Source organism: Daphnia pulicaria, chromosome 4 (genome assembly GCF_021234035.1).
Source record: "Daphnia pulicaria isolate SC F1-1A chromosome 4, SC_F0-13Bv2, whole genome shotgun sequence".
Taxonomy (NCBI): Eukaryota; Metazoa; Arthropoda; class Branchiopoda; order Diplostraca; family Daphniidae; genus Daphnia; species Daphnia pulicaria.
Window position 1 is genome coordinate 14,809,398 of NC_060916.1, and position 24,095 is coordinate 14,833,492.

Here is a 24,095-nt window from a genome sequence, read left to right on the forward strand (position 1 = left end):
TATTTGTTGCTGTCTTCTCGAAGGCAACTTTTGGCCAAAAGTATTGACCTTGGTTCCGGTGCGTGAATAATATTTTTACTTTCCTGTTTTATAATTTACTGTTTTACGGTACGTTTAATTTAACTGGAAAATGAAAGACTTTATCTGCTTCTTTTTAAAAATGTGATCTTTCCGAATAAATGACAGAGGGTCGCGCACACGTGGGTAACTACAGCATATTTCCATCGCCCACCTAAGAAATCCCATTGGGGAATCGTTCAGGTAATAAAATATGCCGTACGGTGGAAGTTAAACGCGCAATCAAAAACGATAAGTCATAATTCGAATTGGTCTTCTTCCACGTTTTACAGGAAGTGATTAGCACCGTGGTTGAAATCATTTCGATTTTGAAAATCCTAAAAGAGATTTTGAAAATCCTAATAAAATGTTGCTGCTCTGGTAGAAGACAAAATAATTACACCCTACCTTATTAGGGGAATACTCGGCGGCATATCTGGGTGCTCTCTATCCATGATTACGCATCTACATTTTCTATCAAGACTTTGTTTTAAAAAATATATATACGTATATCACATTACATTTTCAACGTAGCAATAAATCTTCGTGAGTATAGAGTAAACAGTAAAGCGCAGACACAAGTGCGCTTACCTCTGCCTAAACTAACCCAAGTTCTTTGGTGGCATACAATACATAATTTACATTAAAGCTGATTATGTTTAGCCGTTTGTTTGTAGCTGGGAAAAAGTAGTGACTTCCCTAATACAACCAATTGTAAGATAAAAGGCCCTTTGAAATTGTTATCGCATTTTCGAACGAAGTGATAAGTTGGTGATAAGGGAATCTCAAAAGAGTGGCGTGAGTTAATGCTGATTAAAATTTAGGTGCACTCACGTACACTCGAGCGCTGATTCTGCTGTCCATATGATTCGTTCGTGACTAGTCACGATGTTCAATCAACAACATTAGGCGAACTACAGTCACTGATGTAAGAAGAAGAAAATCGCAGAGTAAATATACCTTCGACCGGTACCTTACGTCTACAAGCGCTTTTGTTTAAACAGCGACTTTTCCGGCGGAAAACTCGATAAGCTTAAGTTAAAAAATTTAATTTTCTGAGTCATAAACAAAGCGGTAAAATAGTCAACATTGCATGGCACTTCCTCCAAAGATTCAATAAAAATTTAAAAAAGGCACGTTCTTACAGTGCTCTCACTCCGCCAAAGACCTTAGGAGGTCAATTCGCGGCTCTATCACACACGGTCAACAAATTACCACAAATGAACAAACCTGAGATGTTACTAGAAAAAAGCGGATGAGATCCGGATTCCGGCATCCATGATGCAATCCATCGTCTTCCAGGACAACATAGGCAGGATCAGTCTCAACAAGTAGCCATTAAAATGGACGAATACGGGGAGGGGGATATCGGATGCAAAAATTCAAATAACTCTAGATGAACTTTTATCTACGCTTGACTCGTGGAGTGGGATTTAAGAACTTGGAGAAACTACACTGGCAGAAGCCATCAAGTTCAAACATTCAAAAATTATTAATCGATTCGTAAAAACTACTCAAGGATTGCGTCAGCTGGTACACTGCACAGTTTCAGTGTCTGTCCATTTTCTGTCGGATTTGTGTTAACAAGGCGACTCTAAAATCCTTTACGAAAATCAACAATTCCTTGTGATGGCAGAGCACAAGACAAGGACAAACGGAGCAAAATGCCTAAGCAAAACCTTCCAGTATCAAAGGATCGAGTAGTCGAGTAGGCAGACAGACACCGAAATCACCCAATACCAACAAATTTGTCGGAGGAAAATTCTAAACGAATGTCATCAAAGTTCAGCTGTAACTTGGTCCTACCTTTTTAGGAGAATACTGGGTGACATGTCTGGGTGATCAGCATCGCTCTCCATCCGTAGAGAATTTCAGAGGTGACATCAGGTGGGAAACGACGTCCTCGTGAATGCCGTCGATTTAACAAAAAGCAAAGATTCGTGTTTTCCAGCATCGGTTGCAACTGTAATCCAAACAAAAGAATCGATTAGCTCACAAAAATTTTGAGAAACTTCCAGTCAAATGGGTCGATCTAACTAATTTATCAGATCCAACCACTTTTTCCAGCAACTAACAACTACAACAACATTCTTCTTGGTAATCTATGGTTCTTCTATGGTAATAAGACTATCAATCCGTTACCATTCCCAACATTTTGGTAACAGCATGACAATAAACTTAAAATTCAAATACAAAACGATGTTTAAATAACTGAAGTAGATAAGAGGTCCATCTTGTCCATCTCTCAGAGCAATTCAAAGCAACGCCCCACGGCCTAGTCCCAGCACATTATCCTACCTATGTTAAAATGTGACAGCTGTGTACACATTGAAGCTGTCATTCCTATAGTTAACGTCGTAAATTGTAATTTCTATTCTTCGGAAATTACTTGAACGAACCCTACAACCTCGTCAAGAACTCGAACTGCCAAAACTTCGCAGATCGGATTTTTTAATGTTTGGCTATCTCACCATAGCTATCGATTCGTCAGCACAATTGTAAAGACAACACGAAGGACGCTGGAAACCAGGCGGGAGCGAGTAGGGCCATAGGACACGATAGCCGCGCAGGTATACTAGCGCGTAAACGCACCGATGGATAACGAAATGGAATGGCATTATACAATAAAAGCGAATATCCAAGCAATTGAAGAACTTAGCGGATTCATTCTTATCGCATGACAAGTCAAAAATAGACGTAACGCTCAACTCCCGCCTTTTATCGGAGCAAACTTTAGCCACATCTCATACTATCCGCAAACAGTGCTGGTCCGTTTATCAACAACAATAAAAGTCAAAAGTCATGTCAAAGTTTCCTTGACAGCACCACCATCAAAAGCAGGCCAGCTATCAGCAACAATAATCTAAGCAACAAATAATTGAAAAAAATAAACACACAAGAATAATTCGATATGTCTGTGTCCATTCCCCAATATACAGTTACAAAAGGTAATATTAAAGTGACCCACACACCCATTTTATCCAACAACTAACAACAGCAACGTCATGCCATTCCAGGCTTTACCACTTCGATCACTTTGGTAACTAATAATGGCAACATTAAAGTAAACTTAACAAATACAAAACGAATCTCGCGGATGATACACGTAGGTAAATATAAATCTATACTTTTATAAAAGACAGGCAAATCGTTTTATCAGAACATTTTTCTGAAGGTTACAATGGGCAGAGGTGTGTACACAACTGCGTACAAATTGAAACTGTCATTCACCTAGCGAACGTCACCGCCTCTAGTTGACTGGCAAAAATTTTCTGTGACTTTTACTATAACCAACATGGAAAGAAACATTTTCCTACTGTCAGTCAGTGTTGTGTTGCTTTTATTGAACAACCTGTCACTTGCCGGTGAATATTGTCAGGATCAGCACAAGGATTGCGACAACAGTGCTGGCGGAATAAAACCAAGAAATTCGCAACAACTTTCGGATCTGAGCACCGATTTCGAAGTTGGGTCGCAAAATTTCTGGACTGACGACTCCCCATCGCAGACCGGAGTTCGATGGAAGATTGAGGACATTAACTCTTCGTGGGAATTGGACAATCCGGCCCCTAATCCTCCGGCCGGAAGAAATTACATACGTGTCGATCGCGGCGCCACTTTGTCGTTCGGCATCGCAGTTTTGCGCAGTCCAACATTACCAATTCCCGCTTCTAGCAACAACAATATTTCCATATCTTTTGACTTTTGGATCCGATCCAAATGGCCCCAGTTCACTAATCTAGAGGTACAATTAATCTAGTCACAAATTGAATTGGATAACAGCATAATCTAAATTTTAAATTCTCAGCTGTATCTAAATGAAAACGGAAACGAGAGGCTGCTTGTCAGTTTATGGATCTATTCCGACATCAACAATCTAAATTGGGTTACGTATCCTGTCAGTTTCTCTCCACTCCGCAGCGGATCTGAATTCTCGGTAAGTGCGTCACCTTCCAAAATTAATCAGATTTTATTCTAGTAATTACGTTGACAGTTGGCATTTTACGCGTATTGCGGCACGGACGTTGTGGATGCTGTCGCCATCGACAACATCCGCTGGATCGATGCATCGCCAACGACAACCAGCAGCACCGTGACGCAATCGACAACACAAGAACGAACAACTGCCTCGACAATAACGACGTCTACTTCAACGTTTACACCGACGAGAGAAACTACAACCGATGAAACAACAATAACTTCGACGGAATCACCAACAACCGCCTCGACAACAACGAGGCCGGCTTTGACGTTTCCACCGACACGAAGAACTACTACAACTGTTAAAACAACAACAACTTCGGCGACATCACCGACGACGATAGAAGAAGAAACTACAACCGATGAAAAAACAACATTAACTTCGACAGAATTACCGACAACGACGGATGTGACAACATTTCCACCGACAACAGAAGAACCAACTACAATTGATGAAACAACAGAACCTTCGACAGAATCACCAACAACGCCGATAGCAGGTGATAAAAACCAATAGCAATTAAAAAACGTTTCAGATGATTTTGAAAAACAGCAATGATTAACACAGAAGTATTTATTTTTGATGCCTGACCACATTTGTTATTAAATTTAACCTTAGCCATATACCATTTCATATTTTTTTTTTCAAGTATGCGGAGGCTCCTACATAGCCACAGAGGAAAGCACACCTATCTCATCACCAAACTATCCAAACTTTTACCCTTCTAACGAAGTCTGCGAATACATCATCACTACTCCCGACCCAACTGGGAAAATCAGTTTAGAAATTGTTGATTTTGAAATGGAGGCTTCACACGACTTTCTATATGTAATACTTAATTATTAATCCGACGGTAATTTAAATTCATGATAATACTAAATTTGTACAAACGAACCAGGTATACGATGGAATGCCAAATGAATCGCCTAAATTGTTTTCAGCCACTGGTTACCCTGGTGCCAGCGCACCTGGCAATGATCTTCCAGCTTCTCTTCCGTGTTACGTAAATTCCAGCGGTCCCATAATCTCAATTGTACACAATTCCGATTATTCACCGCAAGGCTCACTGAAGGGATGGTTAATAAATTTCGTAGAATTTGTTGATTAGACGTTCTGAAGACTACACACACACTACTAATTGTTAGTTGATATAATAGTTCCTATATTTATAACAGCACAATCACAAACGACAAGAGAAACATATTGCATTATTTCCGATGGCCAAATCGACTAGACGGCAGCAAGCATTGAAGTTCTTACACAATTGTGTCACTTTTGTTACCTCTGCCTGGCTAAACTAGCCAAATTTGTGTGGTGGCGTACAATACATATTTTACAATGTAGTTGTTTATGTTTGAAGGGGCGGGAAAAGTACCGTAGTGACTTCCCTAATATAGCCTATGGTAAGCAAAGCAACCCAGTGAAATTGTTATCGCATTTTCGAACCAAGTGATAGAAGAATCGTAAAAAAGAGTGGCTTGAGGCCGTGGGTTAATGCGCCAAAATTTAGGTGCACTCCGGGATACTCGACTCGGCACGGTCTCTCAGCGCTGGCAATCCGTGCAAAAGTTATTGGAATAATTGATTGTAATGTCGCAATTACAAACAGCGCGGCTCTATCAAGCACGGTCGAAATGACCACAAATGAACAAAAATGAGATGTCACAAGATAAAAGCGGATGACATCCGGATTCTGAAATCCATGCAATTCATCTCCTCTCAGGACAACATAAGTTTTAAAAAATTCTCACCAAGTGCGCATTGCATATAGTTCTCGGTCATCCCTCTAAATTTCAGAAATGGCTGAGCAATTAAGTATCCAGCTGGATCTTATTTTCGAAACAGTCTTCAACGAATTGTTTCCTGAACTGAGGAAACTGTCCGACAAGGCTGAACACTTTGGTAACAGCCGCATGAAAATAAACTTGAAATTCAACTACAAAACAATGCATAAAAAAACTGAAAAAATAATGTCTTACAAATTAAATACATTAAAGCAATCCAAACGAATACCCCACGGTCTAAATAACACAATAAAATCCATTCTGTTCTTTTCCAGCTCTTAAAAACGGCATTTAAAAAAGGCAATTCGTTTTACCAGCACATTTTCTTAGGTTAAAATGTGCCGAGGTGCCAGCTGTGTACACATTTAAACTGCCATTCCTGTAGCGAACGTCAACGTTGACTGGCGAAACTTTTCTTTTGCTTTTACTATAATTCACAAGGATAAAAACATACGCCCCAACTGTCAGCGGGTGTGGGCCAAAGGAATAAAACTAAGAAAAGCGCTGAGGCACAAAGGCAAAGCAAAGGCTACAAATAATTTTAATAACACAGAAGAATTCGATATTTCTGTGTTATTATTCCCCAAGATAATTCAATTTGAATTCAAAGTGACTTCAAATAACACAACTGGAGTTTGCATCACTTTCCCAATTTTTTAAAATGATTAGGCGTTTAGGATGATTAGGCATGTTTCATAAAAAAATGAGATATCACACTATCAACGTAGACGCGTAGTTTCATAAAATTTGTTATCAAATTATCGGCGGTAATATATGAGACAAATTTTCTTGAACACAAAGGTGGCTTCACCACTGCAGTGGGAAGCATTCTACGTTCCACTGCAGACGTGTACACACGATGGATAGAATATTTTTGAAATTTTTTTCTGTTATGATCATTTTTTTCGTTTTTGACTTTGACGATATTGACAAAATTTTGTTGATCATTTTTATAGTTATTTTGATATTTTTGCCAAGGAATTAATTCTCGCTTTGGTGCGTGAATAATATTTTTACTTTCCTGTTTTATTTTTTAAAAATTTAACTGATTAACGTCTAATTTAACTGAAAGAAAATACCATATCCTATTGTCTTCTCATCCCAAAATTGCAAATCACGGGAATTTTATGTACAGAATGTTGATCAAAGCGGCAGCATTTTTTGGCCCCCCCCCCCCGTCTCGACCGAAATCATACCTGGAAATCGCTGAGGTAATAATTATGAATTTTGGCGATAGCTAAACGTGAAAAAATCGAAACGTTGTTATACGAATTAATTTTATTCCCCGTTTTACAGGACCTGCATGGTACCACAGTGACAATCCTTCTGTTTCTTACTTTTCTACACAAATGTGCCTGTGACATTGTTATCGCATTTTCGAAGAAGTGACGAGGGAATCGTAAAAGAGTTGCGCTAGTTTATGGTCAAATGTGCGCCCCCCGAGATGCGTATCATCAAAATATATTTTGTTTTTATGGCGCAAATTTAAGTAGCAATTTTATGATTCCATATTATTTACGACGCATATTTGTCACCTTACTTATCATTTCTAAAAAATTTAAAAGAATACAACCACATCAACCTACGACTTTAATAATCTAGTATAAGCACAAGTGAACAGAACGCACTATGCGTCCAATGCGCACTTTGTTTTGTCATTACTTGGACTGCAATGCCGCAAAGAAGCTACTGGTCTTTTACTCTCGAATGCTGATTCCATAGAGCTGTAAGTATCGTGACTAATCACGATGTTTACGAGAACTTCAGGAACTGATGGAAGACGAGCAAAAACCGCTGAGTAAAACATGTTACTCCCTTCGTGTAGCGCTTTGGCTTAAAAAACGATTTTTCTGGCGGAAAAAATCAATTCACCACAGCAAAGAATTTTCTGATTTCAAAACAAAAAAACAAACAAAAACAAAAAAACAAAGCAGTAAAATAGTCAAAATTGCATTGCTCTTCCTCAAAGGATTCTGTAACAATAAAAAAATGCATCCATTTCGTGCTCGATTTGTTCGCCGTCATCAGAATGTCGTTAAGAAAACAACTGTAATGTCAAAAGTATAAAATTCGCGGCTCTATCAAGCACGGTCAAAATGTTGAACAAAGGAACAACAATTTGACGTCACTAGACAAAGAGGATTAGATCCGGAATCTGTGCAATCTGCTGCGATCCATCGCCTTCGCGCTACAGCCAGTATCAGACTCAACAAGTAGCCACCGAAATGGACGACCATTAAAAATTTAAAAAAATGTTCGCAGCCAAAAAGCAAATGGTTTCTGCGCTTCGTTTAGTTCTGACTAAGTGCGCATTAAATAGTTCTCGGTCGTCCCTCTAAATTTCAGAAATGGCTGAGCAAATAAGTATCCAGCTGGATCTTATTTTCGAAACAGTTTTCAGAAAATTGTTGCCTGAACTGAGGAAAATGTTCGGTAAATTCGATAAGGCCGGACGAATGGAATATTTGTGGAAGCGCAACGAACTCGTATGTAGCAACAGTACTGGAAGTCGCCATCAAGTTCAAACATTTAAAAAATATCGAGTGGTTGATACTCAGGGATTGCGTCAGCAAGAGACTGTGCGGTTCCTTGTGTCTGCCCACCTTCTGTCGGATTCGCAGAAGTATAATGTGGCAGCTCTAAAATCCTCTAGAAAAGTCAAAAATTCCTTGTGATGGCAGAGCACAAGACAAGGACATACGGAGCAAAATGCCTAACCTCAACCTGCCGGTATCAAACCATCAAGTCGGCAGACAGAAAACCGAAAGCATTCAATACCAACAAACTTGTCGGGACAAAATTTTTAAAAGAATGCTGTCAACACAAAGATGCAGCTCTAGTGGAAAGGAAATTAACTAGGTCCTACCTTTTTAGGAGAATACTGGGTGACACGTCTGGGTGCTCAACATCGCTCTCCATCCGTAGAGAATTTCAGAGTTGACATCAGATGATAAACGACGGCCTCGCGAATACCGTAGATTTTACAAAAAGCGAAGATGCGTGTTGTCCATCGGTTGCAACTGTAAACCAAAGCAAAGAATCGATTAGGTCACAAAAATATTGAGAAACTTCTAGTCAAATGGGTCGATCTAACTAATTTATCCTACCCACCCACTTTTTCTAGCAAATAAAAACAACATCAACAACTTACTTCATTCCTATGGTAATAAGACTAATCGGTGCGTTACCATTTCCAATACTTTGGAAACAGCATGACAGTAAACTTAAAATTCAAATACAAAACGATGGATAAATAACTGAAGTAGATAAGAGGCATTAAATATTCCATCCCTCACAGCAATTCAAACGAACGGCCTAATCTAGATCTAAATAACACCATAAATTCTTCGCTTTTCTGGCTTTTTAAAACGGCTGTTACAAAACGCAATTCGCTTTATCAGCACATTTTCTTGTGTTAAAATGTGCAGAGATGCATACACAGCTAAATTTAAATGTAAACTGCCATTCCTGTAGCGAACGTCAACGCCTCTAGTTCATTGGCGAAATTTTTCTGTGACTTTTACTATAACCAACATGGAAAGAAACATTTTCCTACTGTCAGTCGGTGTTGCGTTGCTTTTATTAAACAACCTGTCACTTGCCGGTGAATATTGTCAGGATCAGCACAAGGATTGCGACAAGAGTGCTGGCGGAATAAAACCAAGAAATTCGCAACAACTTTCGGATCTGAGCACCGATTTCGAAGTTGGGTCGCAAAATTTGTGGATTGACGACTCGCCATCGCAGACCGGAGTTCGATGGAAGATTGAGGACATTATTTCGTCATGGGAATTGGACAATCCGGCCCCTAATCCTCCGGCCGGAAGAAATTACATACGTGTCGATCGCGGCGCCACTTTGTCGTTCGGCATCGCAGTTTTCCGCAGTCCAACATTTCAAATTCCTCCTTCCAGCTACAATGACATTTCCATATCGTTTGACTTTTGGATCCGATCCAAATGGCCCCAGTTCACTAATCTAGAGGTACAATTAATCTAGTCACAAATTATATGGGATCACAGCATAATCTAAATTTTAAATTCTCAGCTGTATCTAAATGAAAACGGAAACGAGAGGCCGCTTGTCAGTTTATGGAACTATTCCGACATCAACAATCGAAATTGGGTTACGTATCCTGTCAGTTTCTCTCCACTCGACAGTGGATCTGAATTCTCGGTAAGTGCGTCACCTTCCAAAATTTATTAGATTTTATTCTAGTGATTACGTTGACAGTTGGCATTTTACGCGTATTGCGGCACGGACGTCGTGGATGCTGTCGCCATCGACAACATCCGCTGGACCGATCCATCGCAAACGACAATCGATAGCACCGTGACGGAATCGACGACAACGCCGACAGTAGGTGATGAAAATCAGAATCAGTTAAAGCGATGTTTAAACTTGAAGTATTTAGTTCGGATGCCTAATAATATGTGTTATTAATTGTTAAAATTATTTCGTTGGGGGCTCGCAAAGCTACCTGTTATCTTGACCATATCATAATTTATAATTAACTTTCTATGATAATCCAAGACTGTGGCGGTAACTTTACGGCAACGTTCAACAATATTAACTTAACGTCATCAAGCTATCCGTATCTTTACGAAGGAAATCAAAATTGTTCCTTCGTCATCGTTGCGCCAACTCCTCAGGGGATTGTTCGGCTTAACTTTTATGACATTGATATACCTTATCACGACAACCTCAAGGTCTACACATAATTCTGGCTATTAACTATTTTTTAATGATATACCTCGAATTAAAAAATAGGTTTACGACGGAGACACGCCGAATTCACCAGTGATATATGAATGGAACGGTGAAACCGATACAACACATAGTCAAATATTTAAAGCAGTGATATTCTGCGAATCCGGGAAGTGCCTCATGAAACAACTTTCAGACCAGTCACCGCAATATAATTATCGTGGTTGGCTTGCATCTTATACAGGTTGACGTTTACATTCCAGTTGTAAAGTCTTAATTTAAAATTAAATTTTGTTATCTTTTTCAAGTCTGCGGGGGCTCCTACATAGCCACAGAGAAACGCACGGCAATCTCATCGCCTAATTATCCAAACTTTTACTATAATTCGGAAGTTTGCTACTACAACATCACCACTCTCTCGCCAACTGGGAAAATCACATTACAAATCATTGATATCAGCATGGAGCCTTATTATGACTCGCTATGGGTATAACTTAACTCTTAATTATCAAACGTTAATTAAAATTCAAAATAATCAAACCGAATCAAACCAATTGTGTCAAACGAACAAGGTTATCGATGGAATGACAACGGAATCGCCTACCTTGTTTATTGGCAGTCAACTTCCAGCTGTTCCGTATTTTGTGAATTCCAGCGGTCCCGGAATCTTGATACGACACCGATCCGACTTTTCATGGGGTGTTCCGAAACCGTTTAAGGGCTGGTTAGCAACTTTTGAAGAAATTGTTGATTAGTTCGTTCTGCAGGCTACACACTATTACTTGTTAGTTGATAATAACAAATTTCAATCTTTTAAAACACGAGATGAAATGAAAACCAATTTCCGATTGCCGAATCAGCCTAACGTTGAGCAAACATAATATCAGACAACCGCGCACTTCGAGAGCCCCCCTACAACTGATGAGTCACCAAGTGAAAATTTAGCAGAAGCGGCGGCCATGATGGATTTTTTCCTCCCCCTACCTCCCCCTTTGTCCTTGCATTCATACCCTCCCCTTATGTTTATTCAAATGGGATATTAATATTTTGAAAGGAAATTAGACTTCCGGGTAATCATGCCAGGGCCAGGGTTTTTGGCCATTCCCATGCCGCCATGCGGCATTATTTTGCAATACTCTTGTTCTTGTGCAAACTTTTGGAAACTGGAATTACACAGAATTACATTAGGAGTGGTTTTTTAACGTTTTTGAATTTGTGTTTCAGGTAATTAATAAAGGACCGTTTTTCAATTCGTTAGGTAACAAAATCAAACTATTCCTGTCGGAATCAAATCCGACAAGCGGTTACTTGTCAGCCGGCAGATGGCATTCATCTCTGTATTGTTTACGTTTTTATATTTGTTTTCATGCGTGTCCCTTAAACGATTTTTCCCCATTTTTGCTATTATTATTTTTTGTTTAAATGCGTTATCAATTGACACAATGAATCTAGAAGAAGAGAGCCTTAATTTTATTAGCAACGGTCTCCAGGAACCGTTGCTTGAATGCCGGCTCTGTGGCCAATCGAGCAATTCTTGTGTCGACTTGTCTGCAATCTCTGATATCATTCCTCTTAGTTTTATCCACAAAAACATTGGAATTAAGTTAAAACTGAATGACATTTCCCCAAATTTCATTTGTAAGCAGTGCACAATAAAAATCACTGATTGGCAGAAGTTTGTCAGATCCTGCACGGAAGCTCAATCAGTTGTCAAAGAGCGGTGAGATATGACACAAATTCCACTTACTTGCAAAATACTCAATTTTTATTCCTTTTTACAGGCAAAATTGCAGCAAAGAAACTGAACCTATCCAAGTAAATGGGAAACTACCACCTCAGGCTGCCGAAGAGACAACACAAATTAAACTGACAGAAGTGAATGACTCTCATGCAGAGAGTAACCTCCTGTTAGCTTCAGATAAAAAGTCCCGTTTCACACTAGAATATCTCGAGCAGAAGATTGGCAGAGTTCTCAAGCCAGAAGAAGTTGACCAGCTGAAGAAGTTTATAGAGAAAGGAGATGATCGGGGAATATACTCTTTCCTCTTTGGGAGCGGAAACAATCAAACCTGGCCCTGCCAGCTGTGCAACGAGATAATCAAAGGGACCATGAAGCAAGTGGCCAAACACTATGCACAAGAGCACCAAGCCAGTCCTTTGTTCCCGTGCCAATTGTGTGGTAAAGTCATCAAGTCAAGCCACACCTACAAGAGACACCGGACGGCTCACCTGTCTGAATACAAGTGCCCGTCGTGCGACAAAGTCTTTCAGGATCGTTCCAAACTGCTCGCCCACAAAGTGGCCCATTCAGACAGCCGACCTCACGTGTGCACCGAGTGCGGCAAGCAGTACAAGTTGGCCTCGCACCTCAAATCACACATGTCCCGTTCACATTTACCCGAATCCGATCGGTTAGCATTTACCTGCGAAATCTGCGGGAAACGATTCTCCGCCAAGGGCAATTTGACCACCCACGTCCAAACGACCCACTCGGATTCCAAACCTTACGTAATTATAAACCCAACTACTATCATCTTTCTAATTGGTTAAAATTTCACATTTATAATTTACCTTTTAATGGGCAGGTTTGCGATCTCTGTGGCAAAGGAGTCAAGACTAAGCAAGCTCTCCAGTTTCACCTCAATTCGCACAATGGTGTCAAGCAGTTCAGCTGCGGAATCTGCTTCATGTCTTTCACGTCGCGGTCCAGCATGGCCTCGCACACACGCCGACATGTACACGATAAAAATAATCACGACCAATTTTTGTTTGTGTGTTAAAAATAATAAGTTCGTGTTCCAACAGACGGGAGAGAAACCTTACCCCTGTAAACAGTGCAGCAAGACTTTCACGTCCAGTTCGGCAAGGAGCAGCCATCGGCAGCACGTTCACGCCACGTCACGCCAACACGTTTGCCCTCACTGCAGCAAGTCTTTCAAAGTCCTACGTGACTTAAAAGTTCATTTGTCTATTCACGTGAGTCTAGTAGACAATTTCTTCCTAGTTTTTTTTTTATTTTCCTTTCAAATCTCGGAAATTACGTGCGCAATTGACCACATTGTGTTATTACGTCAGACGGGAGAGAAGCCGTACGTGTGTGACACTTGCGGTAAAGCGTTCCGAGTGGCTGCCAATTTTTACGCTCACCGTAAGACTCACCGTAAAGTTGTGGAGAAAATATCGCTGGATGCGGCCGTAGCTGAAATTGGCCAATTTATCGAGGAGCAGCAACAACAGGAGGAGCAACAGCAGCAGCAACAGCCGGCCGAGGAGGTGGAACAAATTCACACGTTACAAATGGCCCAGCCGAGATTGAGCGACGCCCTGAGTCAAGCCATCGAAGAGCATTTGACTCAGTCGTGCATGGTGGTCGGTGGAGATTTCGGCAACGATCCATCGGCAACTTCTTCCATGTTGAACCAGTTTTCGGCGGAAGTTGGGGCCACATCAGACGGCCTTGACTACGCCACCATCCATCCGGATGAACAATCTTCCACTCCAGGCTATTTAAAGTCGATCCTGATGGGTCAATTTGATGACAAGGATTAGCTTCTAAACATTTTCCGCTTACATTCAAATGATTTGTATTACACTTAGCTAAAGCTACTTGGATAATTCAGTTTGACCAACGTAAGTTGCAGACTATCAAAATGGAAAAAAAGTGATTCTAAGAACATATTGTTTAGATGTTTTTGAGATAAATTCATGGCCTCTATAAAGTCAGGTGGGTATGTGTTGATTGTGATGACTGCGTTGTGTGTTTTAAAATGGGTAGGAAAAGTGTGTGTGAAATAAGGTATGGACGACAAAATATGTTTAGTTATAAGCTCGAATGGGGTGTCTAGACTGTGTCGTCATTTCTCTTGGTCCGCATTCATAGCCTTCCACAGATTAGCCTCTTTGGCTTCTTTCTTCTGATTGCGCTCGACAAACGACAGCCGATTGGAGATGATGCGCTGGACCAGCAACTCGGTCGTCATCGTATTGCCTGAATCCAACAGCATAAACTTATTCCGCCGTTTGGGTTCGTCGTAAGGATCGCCATCTTCACCGTCGACGTCGGTAGCGACGGGCGTGGCTCCGTGGACAACCAGGTCCACTTTGAAATGGTCCATCATGTCTTTAGACACTGAATAGGGAGCACCAATCACCACTTCGGAAACGTACTGTTTAAAAAATCACGATTAAATCAAGTAGAAATTGGTTGTCGATGAATTTGTAATACCCGACAAGCCAGAACGGAGAGGACTCTTTCGTGTAGATTCATGATGGGGTAATTGGCTCCTTTGTATTGATTGACCACTGGGTCGGTGTGCAAGCCGACAATCAAATAATCGCCCTGGGCTCTGGCTTTTTCCAAGAAATCCAAGTGACCGACGTGGAACAAATCGAAAGCACCGGCCACGTAAACGATTTTATCACCTGGCTATTATGAAATCAAATCATTTTTCACACGTTTTAAACAAAAAAAAATAATGAAAGTTAAAACAACTTACTTTGGGTTCTTTGCCCTCACTGAATTGAATGATTTTTTGGGTGGTGGGGAGAAATTGGGAGACTCCCGTCCAAGGAGACTTGGCCGCAGAGTCTTCACTCATGGATTCGGTTCGGGAACGTTCGACTTTGTACTCGCTGTCACCTCGTTGCTGATGGCCTCGAGTGAGTAGCAACATACGGCCGACGAGATCCGTTGTGGAAACACCCTGGGTTCGCTGGCATTCCCTAGGTTGGATATTAGAAACTTTTCAAATGCAGTCGAGCGAAGAGATTTGAGGGGGAAAAAAAAGTTGTTGAATAAAAACTTTTAATACTTGTAACGGCCGGCCGATTTCACTATGTGATATGTATCCACGCCGTCTGCCGTTGTCGTGATATCGTCACCGTGAACACAAAACTGGCAATCATACTTGTCAAGGGTCTCCAGTGTGGTAACATATGGGGCTCCTTCAATGACCTCGTCAACCCACTTGATGCCTCTCACCATCTTGTACCTAATGCATTCACGACAAGACCAAAAATGTTGGATGTGCAATGATAAACACAATGTTATGGTTAAAACACCTTGACATACCTTTCTTCTTCGGTAAAGACGGGGGGTCCTTTATGCTTGGTTATCTCCTCATCATTATGGACTCCAACAACCAAATAATCACCCATGGCCTTGGCTTGCCGCAATGAATTGGCATGCCCAAAATGCACCATGTCATAACTGAAATCGACCAAAAAAAAGGTTGAACAATGCTGTCACATTTAAGGTACTAAGCACCATTTAGGGAATATTACCATCCATCACACCACACCCTCACCGAAGGCTGCTTGTCACCATTCATCTTGAATCGAAAGCTGCAGCAAGTTAACTAATTGGATTCAGATATGTGTACTGTTGGCTGGAAAGGAAGTCACGCCGTATTATCTAATCTCATTAAGTCCAAAGGTGATGGCCAACTGTACTAGCAAACAAAAAAGGCCAAATCCCACCGGCTGCTGTGAAAACGTGGAACTTTCGTCCTTAATATAAATGGAGTACGTGAAAGCCAAACTTTTTCTTTTTTTCTTCTTTAATGGTTTCCCGTCAGTACAGTTTTCAATGCAATGAATAGAGATTCCGTTACACACAATCACTCAGATTTCATAAAGGGCCAAAAAAACATGTACGTTCTATAACACAGCAGACACACACAAGGACACTTGGTGTAAAATAAAATAAAAATATTAAAGAAATTGGCGAATGGGAGGACTTGTTGCAGTGGCACCAAGTCCTTGAAAAAGAGAAAGACATTTACATTAATATTTTTTTAGAAGGGAATTTTCAATTTCGTTTAGACGTTTAGTCATTAATAAAAAAATGGTAAAAATTATTACGGCACTGGAATGATTGAAAATTTGGGACGGAGTAATTTTTTACTGGATATAATTGTAAAAAAAATGGCACTATAAAATAATCAAGTTACTAAAAAAAAAACTATAAAATGTCTATTTAACAAATTTGTGTTATTACTTAATATCCTACTTGTAGCAAAGTATTATTACATAATAAAATTTAGATTTCTTTATGAATGAATTCAAATGTTTTGCTGGATGACGGCAAAAATTTCGCGGAAGAGACTCCTGACATCCGCCCAATCGCTGGACGATGTTGTTGTTGTTGTTGCAATTGTTTTGCAAATTGTCGGGAGATCGGACAGGTCGGTTTGAGTGGCTTTGGCGACAGATGATCGCTGATTTTCTTCCGAGAATCCGGAAGACGAAGAATCCGAACAGAGTTCTTCGTCCTCGTTGTTGCAAAGTTTATTGGCGATAATTCCGGATCCGATGAGCGAAATGGGTCCGCTATTGTCCCAGGCATCTCGCCACTGAGCCGAACTGAAATCGTTGGTCGACGAGATGAGCAGTTCCTCGCTGAGCGACAGACTGGCCGGAGCCGGTGAAAGGGACGTCGGATCACATCCGATGGATGCGCTGCTGCTACTGTGGCTGCTGTTGTTGCCACTGGCAGAGTGTTCGTGAAGTCGTTGGTTCTCCTGTTGCAATGCCATCACTTCGGTTTCGAGTTGCATCCGCTTCCGTTTCTCCTCCATCCAATCCGTTTCCATCAAATGGAGTCGTTCCTCCACTTCCGCCAGGTCGTCCACCAACCGGCAGACGGTCATCGTGTCCTCCATTTGTATCCGGCGGCTATTGTTACCGCTGGCGGCACTGCTGGTGCAATAAGAAGCTTGAAGTTGATGCTCCTGGTGGACGGATGAGGATCCCATTACGGCGGTAAACTCTTCCAGCGGATGAGACTCTTCTTCTTCTTCCTGCATCAAAAGCATTTGCTGCTGCTGGTGTCTCTGCTGCTGCAACAATCGAAGTTGGCACCGCGATTGAGATTCAGCGGCCCTTGACGCATCCAGCAGCCGCTGCAACTCGTCACCCCGTTCCTCCGCCGCCTCCATGTTGGTCTTCAACCTGATTTCAGAGAAGAACAAACAAATTTTCGGTTTATAATCGATTTCTCCAATGACCACCGAAATTTCTCACCACTCATTTTTTCGTGATTTCTAAAATTTTCATTTTGTTTTTTAATAATAATAAAAAGCGGAGCTGATTGATCGGATTAAACAACAGCAGGGGGTAGTAAACGACGAGAATAACCGGAACTGAAAAATTTAAAAAAATTTTGTTCGCTCCTTTTAATCCGCACGACTGCGGAATAAGACAATCGACCGTGTACCGCAATCATCAATACAACAACTTGGGAATAAAAATGGTTGAAATTTTTCTGTGTTACTGTAACGACAAATTTCTCAAACCCCACCAAAAAAGAATTGACATACAATCGTCGGACATGTCGCCCAACTATAATTCCAAATAGTTCTTTTGTTTTGTTTTTATTCCAGATCCGGCACAAACCAAAGATGCGGCCAACCGCAAATTATTTTTCCACAATTTCGGGCCGGCGTCTTGAAGGTATTAGAACATAACAAACAAAAGAACATTGGTCTCTCTCTCTTTCGATTGTACACACACAAACACACACACGGGGCGAATATAACATCACGCTCGGGATGGTTTCGTGAAAGTGGTGCAACAGAGTCTTAGACCCTTATACCAACGATCTTGACACAGTAAAATAAAACCAAAAAGAACTGCAAAACAAAATTTTTGGTTCAAGTAGATTTCAAAATGTTCTAATCTACAACGAGAGAGAAATGCGGTCAGTTCGGCGACCGCTTTTTCTTTCACGCTGCGCTGGTCGTTCGTCTTTTTTCAAATAAAAGTTGTGATGTTATTATTTCGGCGAGAAAGAATAATATTATATACCAGTCAGCAGGCGACATGTTTCGACCTTGGGACTAAAATCGAACCATATAAGAAGCTCGTAAAAAACGTTGCGGGACTAAAACAAAAAAGTTTCCCGACCGAAAAAAAGAAATTCTTTGTGATGACTTTATACACTTCTAAATAACTGTTAACCGGTCTTTTAACCTTGGCGTGTTTCAATCAATCAAAAACTTTTATTTTACAAAAATACAAAAGAGAGAAGCCGACGTCTTAACCATTTCGGGAGGAGTTTTTTTGTGAAATAATTGAAATCATTTTTGAATGAAACGTGAACTCGGGTGACCTTCCCACCGTTGGAATTCAAATTTGAAAAGAAAAATTGCGGGATTTTTTTATTTTGACGAGACGGTTGTGCGTGTTTCTCACTATGTCGCCGTCGGGATTATAATAATTTCGAGCGTGTTGTTGCTGTGTGTGGGAGACCGTTGACACGAGGCCCCGATAAGTTGCCAACCGTAACGGAATTATCTCACACTCCCATTTTTTTTTTTTAAATAAATTTGTTTTTCTTTTTCTCGGTCAACGGGATTTTTACATTACGGACGATTTCTAGGCCCAGATAACATTTTTTTACTTAATCATATTGTCTAATAAAATGGCGGGGAAATTGAATTGGCGGGTAAAATATATTTACGTGATGTGACGCTGTCGTTCCGCTTCGATTTGGTGACGCAATCGCAGTTTGGCCCGTTCGCACTCGGCGACCGAGGCTTCCAGCTGCTCGCACAGTCTCAATCGGGATTCGGTGGCCTGGCGTAGCAAACGGTTCTGCTTGCTCAAATACTATAGTGACGAAAAACAAAAAGATACAAATTTAATACAAAATTTAATACAAAAGAAAATAGAGTTGATTCATTCATTTTCAGATTGGCTGTTTTGGGGTTTGTTTGTTATTTGTGGTTGGGCATTGATTATGTCATTCAGCCGCAGGCAGGGTGGCCTAAAGTCACAAATTTGACACTTTGTTGATCGACAGATTGACGTCCATCATAGGGAAAGAAAAGGGGAAATTCTTGGCAAGTTATGACTCTCTGGGCTATTAAAAATAACAACAACATTCCATCGACCAAGCGGACCGGGAAAAAAGGTGACGGTTCCTTATGTTATGTTATTTTCAGCCCTTTTTTTTTTGGGGGGGGGGGGTATTATAAAGACTCCTTCATTATTCTAACGGGGTGGTGTGTGCTATACAGAAGAGCGGCTGGTTTGTTCCGTTACGTCGAACTGCCAAAGAAAAAGAAAAAGAAAAAGGATTTTTATCTTTTTTTTCACCCACGATTTGTCTCTTCTTCTATTTTTTGACCACCAACTTGTACAATCCCACCAACAACGTTTCCCCCCCGTTTTTCTGCATCATTTATCACACTGCACCGGATGATCTAATACACGAAAATTCACGATTTTCTTTTTTCTTTAGTTTTTCCCGAGATGGCGACGACAATTTCCGTCGTCACGTGACTGATGTTATCAGAATTATTTCCCTCGCCTTTTTAAAAATGTTGATGGGCCGTTTCCTGCCGAGTCGTTTTGCTCTGGTCTATTTATTTGAATATATTTTGGCGCGGGACTTACGTTAAAACATTTTTATGACCAACTTTGAAGATATTTTTGTTTGGCGCGGCCGTCGTAAATTTTGAAAAGAATTTCGTTAACTTTTTTACGAGAATAAAAATTTCTTTTTTTAAAAAATGGCGACCTCCCGGCTGAACAAAAAAAACAAACGGAACAAACTGGAAAAGCGGAAGGGCGCGCGGGAAACGCGAAAGGGGCCCAACGGTTAATGGCGTCCAGAAATATTTTTTTCTTAATTCTCGTGATGTTACATATGTTTAATTTTCATTACCTCCATTTCTTGCGTTTGGTCGTCGATGACGGCCTGTTGCTGACGGACAGTCGATTCCAGTTCGCGGTTGCGCTCCAGTAGCGTCCGTCCAAGTTCCGCTGCCGCTTCCACATCTGTTTTACATAAAACAATTTCAAATGATTAACAAATCAACGTCAAATCAATCTAATGAAATAACAACGAATGCGGGGGGAGTAATTGAAAAACCTTGAGGGCCTTTAAGACATTCGATTTCAACCGAATAATCCCAGTACTCCATCGAATTCTGTCCGGAATCGTAATACAAACGATTAGGTAAATGATTGGGTTGCTGTTGTTGTTGCTGATTGGCGGTCGATTTGTTCACCTCATCACGCGACATTGAAAAACGTTAACAAACCGGATCTTTCTCTCTCTCGAAATTCAACTCAAAAACGGACACGCACTAAAAATCGACCAAATCACCAGTCACTTTTTCGGGATAAAATAAAATAAAAACTTCACGAAAATGGTTGTAGGGGAGATATAGAAAACACGCAAAACAATCAACGAGTTAAGCCGAGAGTGACTTGTGTAGAAATTAAGTTTTATTAACTGACGTGTACACACACACAGACACACACAGAGCACGGCCGGCCGCACGCAGTGACGTCAAGTCAATGCCACAACTGGTGGATCCGCTCTCAACCGAGTTCCGACCGAGTTTTCTCTCTACTGAACGAGCAGAGCTCTCGGGAGTTTGTTGTTTCTGTTGCCGGTGCTGTTTCTTTTTTTCGTTCGAAATGGTCCAAGCGGTGGCGCCACTCGACAGTTTTCCCAAAGCTTTTTTTTTTTATAATTTTATTTCGGTTCCCAAGTGGCGACGGGACAAAAAAACTTTGGCGGTGGTCCCGTCGAAAAAATTTATAATTTACTCATCCAGCTTCATAAGTCCCGCCCATTTTAAACGCTTTTGCTGATTTTACGCATTACAGGGTATTTCTATCTTATAAAGAAAAAAGAATCGTGACTGTGATATTCCAAATGAAAAAGTTTGAACGTTGAAAAAAGAATTCAGGTTGCAGTGAAAGTTTTGTTATCTCGTTCGGGGGATTTTTTTTCTTTCACGTCACGATTGACTGATCGTTTCTTCCCCCCACCGTCTTAAATAAATAAATACAACCCAATTCTTTATTTAGTTCTTATTTTTAAATAAAAATAAAACTTAAAAATAAATGGAGTTGATGTCGGGCGTGTCTCACCGTGAACGGAAGTTGGTCATTTCCGAGTCAAAATAATAAAAATAAAAATAATAAAAGAAGAAGAAAAGATTGAGAGTTGAGATAAAGAAATATTTTACCCTGAGCAATCCAACACCAGTTCCACTCGTTTAGGAATTCTTCATGGCTCAGTCCGGTTTGTTTGCTCTCGGCTACACTGACGGCGGCGGTCAAAGTGGCACTCGTTTCGGCTAAATTGAACGCCATCCACACGAACCAAACAATTTCCTTCTTCGTCTTCTTCTTCTTCTATTGGGGCGACTGTTTGATTTATTCAAAGTCAAAGTATCCGCGGGTTGCTGGACAGTATCAGCAAGACCTTCGATTGTTGTCCAGTCGCAATCTAACCGTCACGAACGCGGTTGTTTCCGACGTGACTTTCAAGGCCGCTATCAAATTGAAGCTACTGGGCGCATCTTTTTCTTTATTACACAACAATCCAGGATGACGCCAGGTGTGTGTGTTCTTGAGATGTCAGTCGTGACGGAGGGAATGGACACCACACACACAAACACAAAAAAACAAACGAACGTTGCGACTAGACCGGGAACTGGTAGCCGAATGACGTTGTTGGTAACCTTTACACCAAGTGTTAGGGACCCTTCACTGCTCCTCCAGGGGCTATGTACACAAGACGGGCTGGTTTGAATTGAGACGGCGACCTTTCACCTGTTTGCATGGCTTGTTGGACCTCTCTAAATGCCTAACGGTTTCTCCATCCAGCGGAAAGGGCATCCATTGTCGGAGGCAACTAGACGTGTCAAACGCCATGCGGTTCAGACATCCGGGCGTCCGACACAAACACAAAAGATAAAGGCCAACGACGTCTACATGATTGTCAACTTTGTTCCAGTCGACATAATAATTTATTACATCTGGCAGACGAATTTTTCCAAAAAAGGGGAAGTTTTATAAAAAACCGGTTTTGTTTGAAATGATTTCAACAGTTTTCCACTCGGTCGAATTCAATGGCGACACTCGTATACTTTTCACGAAAAATCGACACCTGGAAACAACGTTTTCCTTTTAACCGATTTGCTCACAGGAGAAGAAGAAAAACCCCCGGTGATACTAATAACACACACATACACACCACCCCCTTGAGTGAAAGTATACGAAATTCACTTGTTGACAAAACCACACCGAAACTAATAATTCACTTGGTTCTTGACTTTCATTTTTTTGGCGAAAAAACAACTCTCGATCGCGAAAAAGTGACGTCACACGTCGATGACTCACTCACCACCACTACCTTCAAAAACCAAAAAATTTGTAATGGGAGAATAACGAACGGCACAACCGATCGGTTGATCAGATCAACGGCGACTGAGAAAATCCTTCGGGCCGATCGTTTTCTTCCTCCTCTCCCCTGCGGAGCCAGAAACAAAATGGTGGCCGGGATAAGATCTCTCGAGGCGATCGCCTTACAGCAGCCAGCACGTGCGTTTATTCTTTCGTTGGAAATAATACGTGGAAAAGAGTATGTCTAATAATCAAATAAGGACCCGCCCCTATTTTCTGCAACGCCCTCGACTGGTTTTTCACGTTAGACTCTCAATCGGGACGAACAGACGAACCAAATAGATATGTACTAACTAAACTCGTACCGAAAAAGGGAAAACAGCTGATGATGCCAAGGCCATTGTTCTCTCACCATGGATGAGCGTTCAGGTCATAGCTCTCTCTTTTTTTTTCAAACTTATATTTACACGCGTGCAGAGCATTTCAACAAAAAACACTTTTGCGTGTGTAAATATCAGTGACACTCGAGAGTCTCTCACCTTCTTTCGGCTGTTATTGTTCGTCACACCACGTGGAACTTGACGCTCTGTTTAGTTGTTTAAATAAATAAAAAGTTTGATGCAAATAAAAAAAGGGGTTGAGTGATTTGCATACACAAGGAGAAAGAAGAAGAATTTCGTGAATTTTCTTATCAAAAAGACTTTCTCGTGTAGTTTTTTAAATTTTCTAAAAATAAGAAGAATCGGACGTGATCATCATCCGCTTTTTCTTGATTGAAAGTAAAATCAAACCAGCTGGTGATGACTAGTCGACCGGTCAGTATGCGAATCACGATGAAAGAAAAAAAGGGAAAAGAGAACAAAAAGAAAGAACATCATTTGATTATGATTACGCAATAAAGGGGAGAGACGAATTAACTTTCACCTCGTGAAGCGGAACGCCGGACGCCATTAGTCTTGGAGAAAATCATCTTCTCGAATAATTTGATTATTTCTTCTTTCTTTCCAACGTGTACATCGATCTCGATAGAAAGTTGCTGATAACAAATTCTCTGTACACTGCCGCCGGCCCCACCTCCTCCGTTGAAACAAAAATACCTGGAATTCTGGAACGACTTGATTTTCTTTTAAAAATAAAAAAATAAATAAATAAAAAGAATTAAACCAGAAAGTTGACAATTTGATTCACAGTTTTTTTTTGTTTTCCAGGTGTTACAAGAGAAACAAGAGAATCACCTGCAGATGTAACACAGTGCCCTGATTACACGGTGGTGATGAATAATAGACAATGGGGTTATCTCTGAGCTCTAATGACTTAAACAGAACTTGGTAGAAGGTGTATAGTATATACGTTATTGTTGATGATTAGGGTGTCATTAGCGGGAGCCAACAGCTGGGAGGATACGGTCGTTGAGA

At 40.8% G+C, this 24,095-nt stretch overlaps 4 protein-coding genes and 1 long non-coding RNA gene across 6 annotated transcripts; 3 read left to right on the forward strand and 2 right to left on the reverse strand.

Moving 5' to 3' along the window:
- The first annotated feature begins 3,297 nt into the window (after positions 1 to 3,297).
- Positions 3,298 to 11,285, forward strand: LOC124337768 (CUB and sushi domain-containing protein 1-like). Its single transcript, XM_046791791.1, has 7 exons — positions 3,298 to 3,802; positions 3,866 to 3,994; positions 10,057 to 10,186; positions 10,351 to 10,532; positions 10,594 to 10,774; positions 10,839 to 11,017; positions 11,103 to 11,285. The coding sequence occupies exons 1-7, from the start codon at positions 3,353 to 3,355 to the stop codon at positions 11,283 to 11,285; spliced, it is 1,434 nt and encodes a 477-aa protein (XP_046647747.1). The 5' UTR covers positions 3,298 to 3,352.
- LOC124338429 lies at positions 6,658 to 7,392 on the forward strand. The gene is made up of 3 exons (XR_006917827.1): positions 6,658 to 6,819; positions 6,896 to 7,034; positions 7,120 to 7,392. It is a non-coding gene; the product is annotated as an uncharacterized LOC124338429 (long non-coding RNA).
- A 575-nt stretch (positions 11,286 to 11,860) lies between the features above and the next one.
- Positions 11,861 to 14,149, forward strand: LOC124338216 (zinc finger protein 836-like). Its single transcript, XM_046792301.1, has 5 exons — positions 11,861 to 12,250; positions 12,312 to 13,038; positions 13,116 to 13,265; positions 13,336 to 13,506; positions 13,606 to 14,149. Exons 1-5 carry the CDS (start codon positions 11,973 to 11,975, stop codon positions 14,077 to 14,079), a joined length of 1,800 nt encoding a protein of 599 aa, XP_046648257.1. The 5' UTR covers positions 11,861 to 11,972; the 3' UTR covers positions 14,080 to 14,149.
- LOC124338279 (ethanolamine-phosphate cytidylyltransferase-like) lies at positions 14,098 to 16,295 on the reverse strand. The gene is made up of 6 exons (XM_046792402.1): positions 15,814 to 16,295; positions 15,602 to 15,739; positions 15,342 to 15,521; positions 15,027 to 15,252; positions 14,756 to 14,956; positions 14,098 to 14,696 (listed from the first exon to the last, which is right to left on the reverse strand). Exons 1-6 carry the CDS (start codon positions 15,858 to 15,860, stop codon positions 14,385 to 14,387), a joined length of 1,104 nt encoding a protein of 367 aa, XP_046648358.1. The 5' UTR covers positions 15,861 to 16,295; the 3' UTR covers positions 14,098 to 14,384.
- Positions 16,296 to 16,403: 108 nt separating this feature from the next.
- On the reverse strand, positions 16,404 to 22,854 carry LOC124338266 (cerebellar degeneration-related protein 2-like). 2 transcript variants are annotated; one of them, XM_046792369.1, is made up of 4 exons: positions 21,519 to 22,854; positions 20,201 to 20,313; positions 18,992 to 19,140; positions 16,404 to 17,481 (listed from the first exon to the last, which is right to left on the reverse strand). In XM_046792369.1, exons 1-4 carry the CDS (start codon positions 21,643 to 21,645, stop codon positions 16,593 to 16,595), a joined length of 1,278 nt encoding a protein of 425 aa, XP_046648325.1. In that variant the 5' UTR covers positions 21,646 to 22,854; the 3' UTR covers positions 16,404 to 16,592. The 2 variants fall into 2 exon arrangements, with proteins under 2 accessions (XP_046648325.1, XP_046648324.1); XM_046792368.1 differs by lacking the exon at positions 21,519 to 22,854 and adding an exon at positions 20,408 to 21,429.
- Between the last annotated feature and the right edge of the window lie 1,241 nt (positions 22,855 to 24,095).

Bases quoted from the DNA above. Each gene is read 5' to 3' on its own strand.
- LOC124337768 (XM_046791791.1), top strand. From the start codon at position 3,353: ATGGAAAGAAACATTTTCCTACTGTCAGTCAGTGTTGTGTTGCTTTTA. The intron at 3,803-3,865 runs GTACAATTAATC...TTAAATTCTCAG, and splicing joins CCCAGTTCACTAATCTAGAG to CTGTATCTAAATGAAAACGG. The intron at 10,775-10,838 runs GTTGACGTTTAC...ATCTTTTTCAAG, and splicing joins TTGGCTTGCATCTTATACAG to TCTGCGGGGGCTCCTACATA.
- LOC124338216 (XM_046792301.1), top strand. From the start codon at position 11,973: ATGAATCTAGAAGAAGAGAGCCTTAATTTTATTAGCAACGGTCTCCAG. The intron at 12,251-12,311 runs GTGAGATATGAC...TCCTTTTTACAG, and splicing joins CAATCAGTTGTCAAAGAGCG to GCAAAATTGCAGCAAAGAAA. The intron at 13,507-13,605 runs GTGAGTCTAGTA...TTATTACGTCAG, and splicing joins AAGTTCATTTGTCTATTCAC to ACGGGAGAGAAGCCGTACGT.
- LOC124338279 (XM_046792402.1), bottom strand. From the start codon at position 15,860: ATGAATGGTGACAAGCAGCCTTCGGTGAGGGTGTGGTGTGATGGATG. The intron at 15,522-15,601 runs GTATGTCAAGGT...TGAATGCATTAG, and splicing joins GTCTTTACCGAAGAAGAAAG to GTACAAGATGGTGAGAGGCA. The intron at 14,697-14,755 runs GTATTACAAATT...TTTTTTAAACAG, and splicing joins TCTCCGTTCTGGCTTGTCGG to TACGTTTCCGAAGTGGTGAT.
- LOC124338266 (XM_046792368.1), bottom strand. From the start codon at position 20,561: ATGTCGCGTGATGAGGTGAACAAATCGACCGCCAATCAGCAACAACAA. The intron at 20,314-20,407 runs GTTTTTCAATTA...TATGTAAAACAG, and splicing joins ATGTCTTAAAGGCCCTCAAG to ATGTGGAAGCGGCAGCGGAA. The intron at 19,141-20,200 runs GTAATGAAAATT...TCGTCACTATAG, and splicing joins ACCAAACGCAAGAAATGGAG to TATTTGAGCAAGCAGAACCG.